This window comes from Cystoisospora suis (assembly GCF_002600585.1).
Source record: "Cystoisospora suis strain Wien I chromosome Unknown contig_8627, whole genome shotgun sequence".
Lineage (NCBI taxonomy): Eukaryota > Apicomplexa > Conoidasida > Eucoccidiorida > Sarcocystidae > Cystoisospora > Cystoisospora suis.
Genome location: NW_027161405.1, coordinates 1 through 2,898, shown reverse-complemented (window position 1 = coordinate 2,898; position 2,898 = coordinate 1). Strand labels below are relative to the sequence as shown.

General features: G+C 57.4%; 1 protein-coding gene across 1 annotated transcript; it reads left to right on the top strand.

The window, feature by feature from the left end:
* Positions 1 to 75: 75 nt before the first annotated feature.
* On the top strand, positions 76 to 2,898 carry CSUI_010863 (type i fatty acid; the record flags this gene model as incomplete). Its single annotated transcript, XM_068070964.1, has 2 exons — positions 76 to 278; positions 390 to 2,898. Coding segments are annotated over exons 1-2 (2,670 nt in total), but the record flags the coding sequence as incomplete, so codon positions are not given.

Below are 2,898 nucleotides of genomic sequence, written 5' to 3'. Positions count from 1 at the left end.
TACTGGGCAGAGCAGATTGTGAGGCCTGTTCGGTTCCGAGAAGCTGTAGCTTCTACTACTCGAGATCCTTTGAGACAATGCTACCTCGAAATCGGGCCTGACAGTGTCCTGACCGTGATGGGGCAGGCATGTTTTCCTTCGACCGCTAAACACGACTGGTTTTCCGTGGTGGACCGGAAGGGAAGCCGTACATCGGCGGAGCTTGTTACTATTTTGAGGCGAAGCGGGCTGAAGACTACCCCTGACAGTGGCGCTCTAAAGCATAAGTGGAACCACACGTAAGTTCAGGTGTAGCAAGTGCCCGAGTCTGTATACACGATTCTGGAATGCACGCGGTCCTCGGCGTAAGCTGCCGTGGCTTTTCCGATCTGCTGCTCGTTGTGTTGCAGTTCCTTCCCTTGGAGAATCCCGGACCACCCGCTGCTAACAGAAGACACACTGGTGGCGGTCGACGCCAACAAAGGAAGCCGGTATGCGTCTAGGGTGCGCAGGGATATTCTAGGCACTTTGATGGACCACGTCATCCTGGGGAGGCCGCTTATGCCTGGGAGTGCATTCATCGACGTCATGCTGGGTGTCGGCCGTCTAGAAAATAGACGACGGGGCAATCGAACGCGTGGTAGTCCTCACGTCTGTTTGGGGCTACGAAACGTGGAGATATTCAGTCCCCTCGTGCTGCCTGGGTTAGAGGCTTCAGACCTGGGTGCCGTCCCGGGTGCATTTGGCCCCAGTCCGCTAGAGCTTTTAGTTGAATCTGAGAAGGGGGCAAAAGAATTCGCCGTGAAGGTCAGCAGCAGACGGATTGACGCCCTAGAAAGTGCTGGCGGGGACTTCGAATACCACGCTCGTGGCATTGTGGATGCTTTTGCCGCGTTCCCTGCTACCGCCATTCCGCTGCCCGAACTCCGTCGCAAATTTTCAACCCTCCCCCCGGTCGACATTCCCGGATTGTATTTGCACTTCTCAAGGCTCGGGTGGCAGTACGGAAGAGGCTTTCAGTCGATTGGCCAGCTGCTTCTGAGTTCAAGAGAAGCTCTAGTAGACCTTCGCCTGCCACGCGACATCTTGCCATGCGAGGAGGGGTTTGTGATTCATCCAGTCATATTGGATGGTCTTTTTCAGGCCGCCGGAGCGCTGCTTCTGAATGAAGGCGCCTTTTCTGAACGCTCCACTTTCGTGCCAGTTGGCCTGGACGACGTAAGAATCACGACACCGTCGGCCGTGTGGACGAATGTCTGGGGACATGTCTCGCTATCGTCCGTCAGAGAGGACCTTTCCGGCAGGCAAGAGGCACTCTTCAACTGCAGTGTATACGGCCCAGCTGGAACTACCTGTGTTGTGGTAACAGGACTGCGCATGCGGCCTCTTCGACCCACTAAAGCACTGAGCACTTCAGCGCCAAGGAGCATCCTGTCAAACAGGCTCTGGCGTACGGACTGGCTTCGCGTCGGCAACGTAACCCCCCGGTCTGAAAACAATTTGCCAGTGAGAAGCCCGTCCTTTTGGCTGCTCGCTGGTGTGCCTAGTGACCAACTAGATGAGGCGCGGCAGTCTTTAGAGGCAGCGATGCCAGGAATATCTGCTGTCTGCCTCGCTCTAGGGGCACTGAAATCAGCCGCTGATGTTCTCAGCGTACTCCAGCAGCATTCTTGGGGAGCCGTCATGCACATTGGGGGCACCACAGACGCTTCATCGCCCACCGAGTGTTTGGCAGATATACTATTTTTCCTCGGCGGAGTGACAGACTGGATTGCCAGGCGGGACCAAGTGGAGGTGCTGCCCCCGATGTTCCTCGTAACCCGAGGATCTCAGTGTCGGGAAGGCTCCGATGAGCAGCAAGGTGGTCTCCCGGCACACGCAGGAGTGGTAGGACTCTGCCGGACAGCGAAGCTGGAGATGGAAGCGCTGGTGAATAGATTTGTCCCACTGTACTACGTCGATCTCGAGGGATCCCTGGTCACATCCCACATCACACGGGGCGAGTTCCTGGAGCTCGCAGCAGTCACTGGCCGGCTTTCTGAGGATTGCAGCGTAGTTCAGACCTGTGCCATCGAGCGTCGGCCGCCACCCATAACCTGTGAGACTGAGGTTCTCTTGAGGGGAGGCAGCTACTACGTTCCGCGCTTCGTGCCTTTTGACGGTGGGGCGGTGGTCTCGGGTTCGGACAGCGCTTTCAGACGTGCACTGTCAGGAACACTGGTGATCACAGGTGGGCTGGGCGACATAGGCTTAGTGATCGCGAACTGGCTAGCCGCGGAGAACGCAAGGGCTATAGTCTTGGTTTCGCGGTCAGGCCACCCGTCTCCGGCAGTTGCACAGAGCGCTGCATGGCGGACGCTGCAGGCTCGGGTGGGTTCAACGACCACAGTAACGGCGAAGTGCGACGTGGGAGATGCCAAGCAGGTTACAGCGCTGTTCCGCGCCCTCCGTGCAGGCGAGCTCACTTGCTCCACAACGAGTAAGGCTGTTAGCTTGCCCCCGGTATGCGGAATTTTCCACGCAGCCGGAGTGCTCGATGACAGGCCGCTGCAAAAGCACGACAAGAGAAGCATGGAGTCAGTTTTCTGGCCAAAGGTGTACGGCGCATGGAATCTTCACAACGTCCTTGCAGAACTGGACATGAACGCAAGTATACACGTCTTTATGATGTTCTCGTCTATAGTCGGTGCCGTAGGAAATCCCGGGCAAGCGAACTATGCGGCGGCGAACGCTTGTCTTGACACGCTGGCTCTTCATCGGCGCCGCAGTGGCCTGGCTGCCCACAGCATTCAGTGGGGTCCCTGGATCGAACAAGGCATGGCAGTTGGCGTTGCCGAGCGGCTGAGGCGTGGAGGGCTTGAAGGCATTCAGAACAGAGACGGTCTGGAGACGGTGGAGCAAGTTGCGTCACAGGGAATA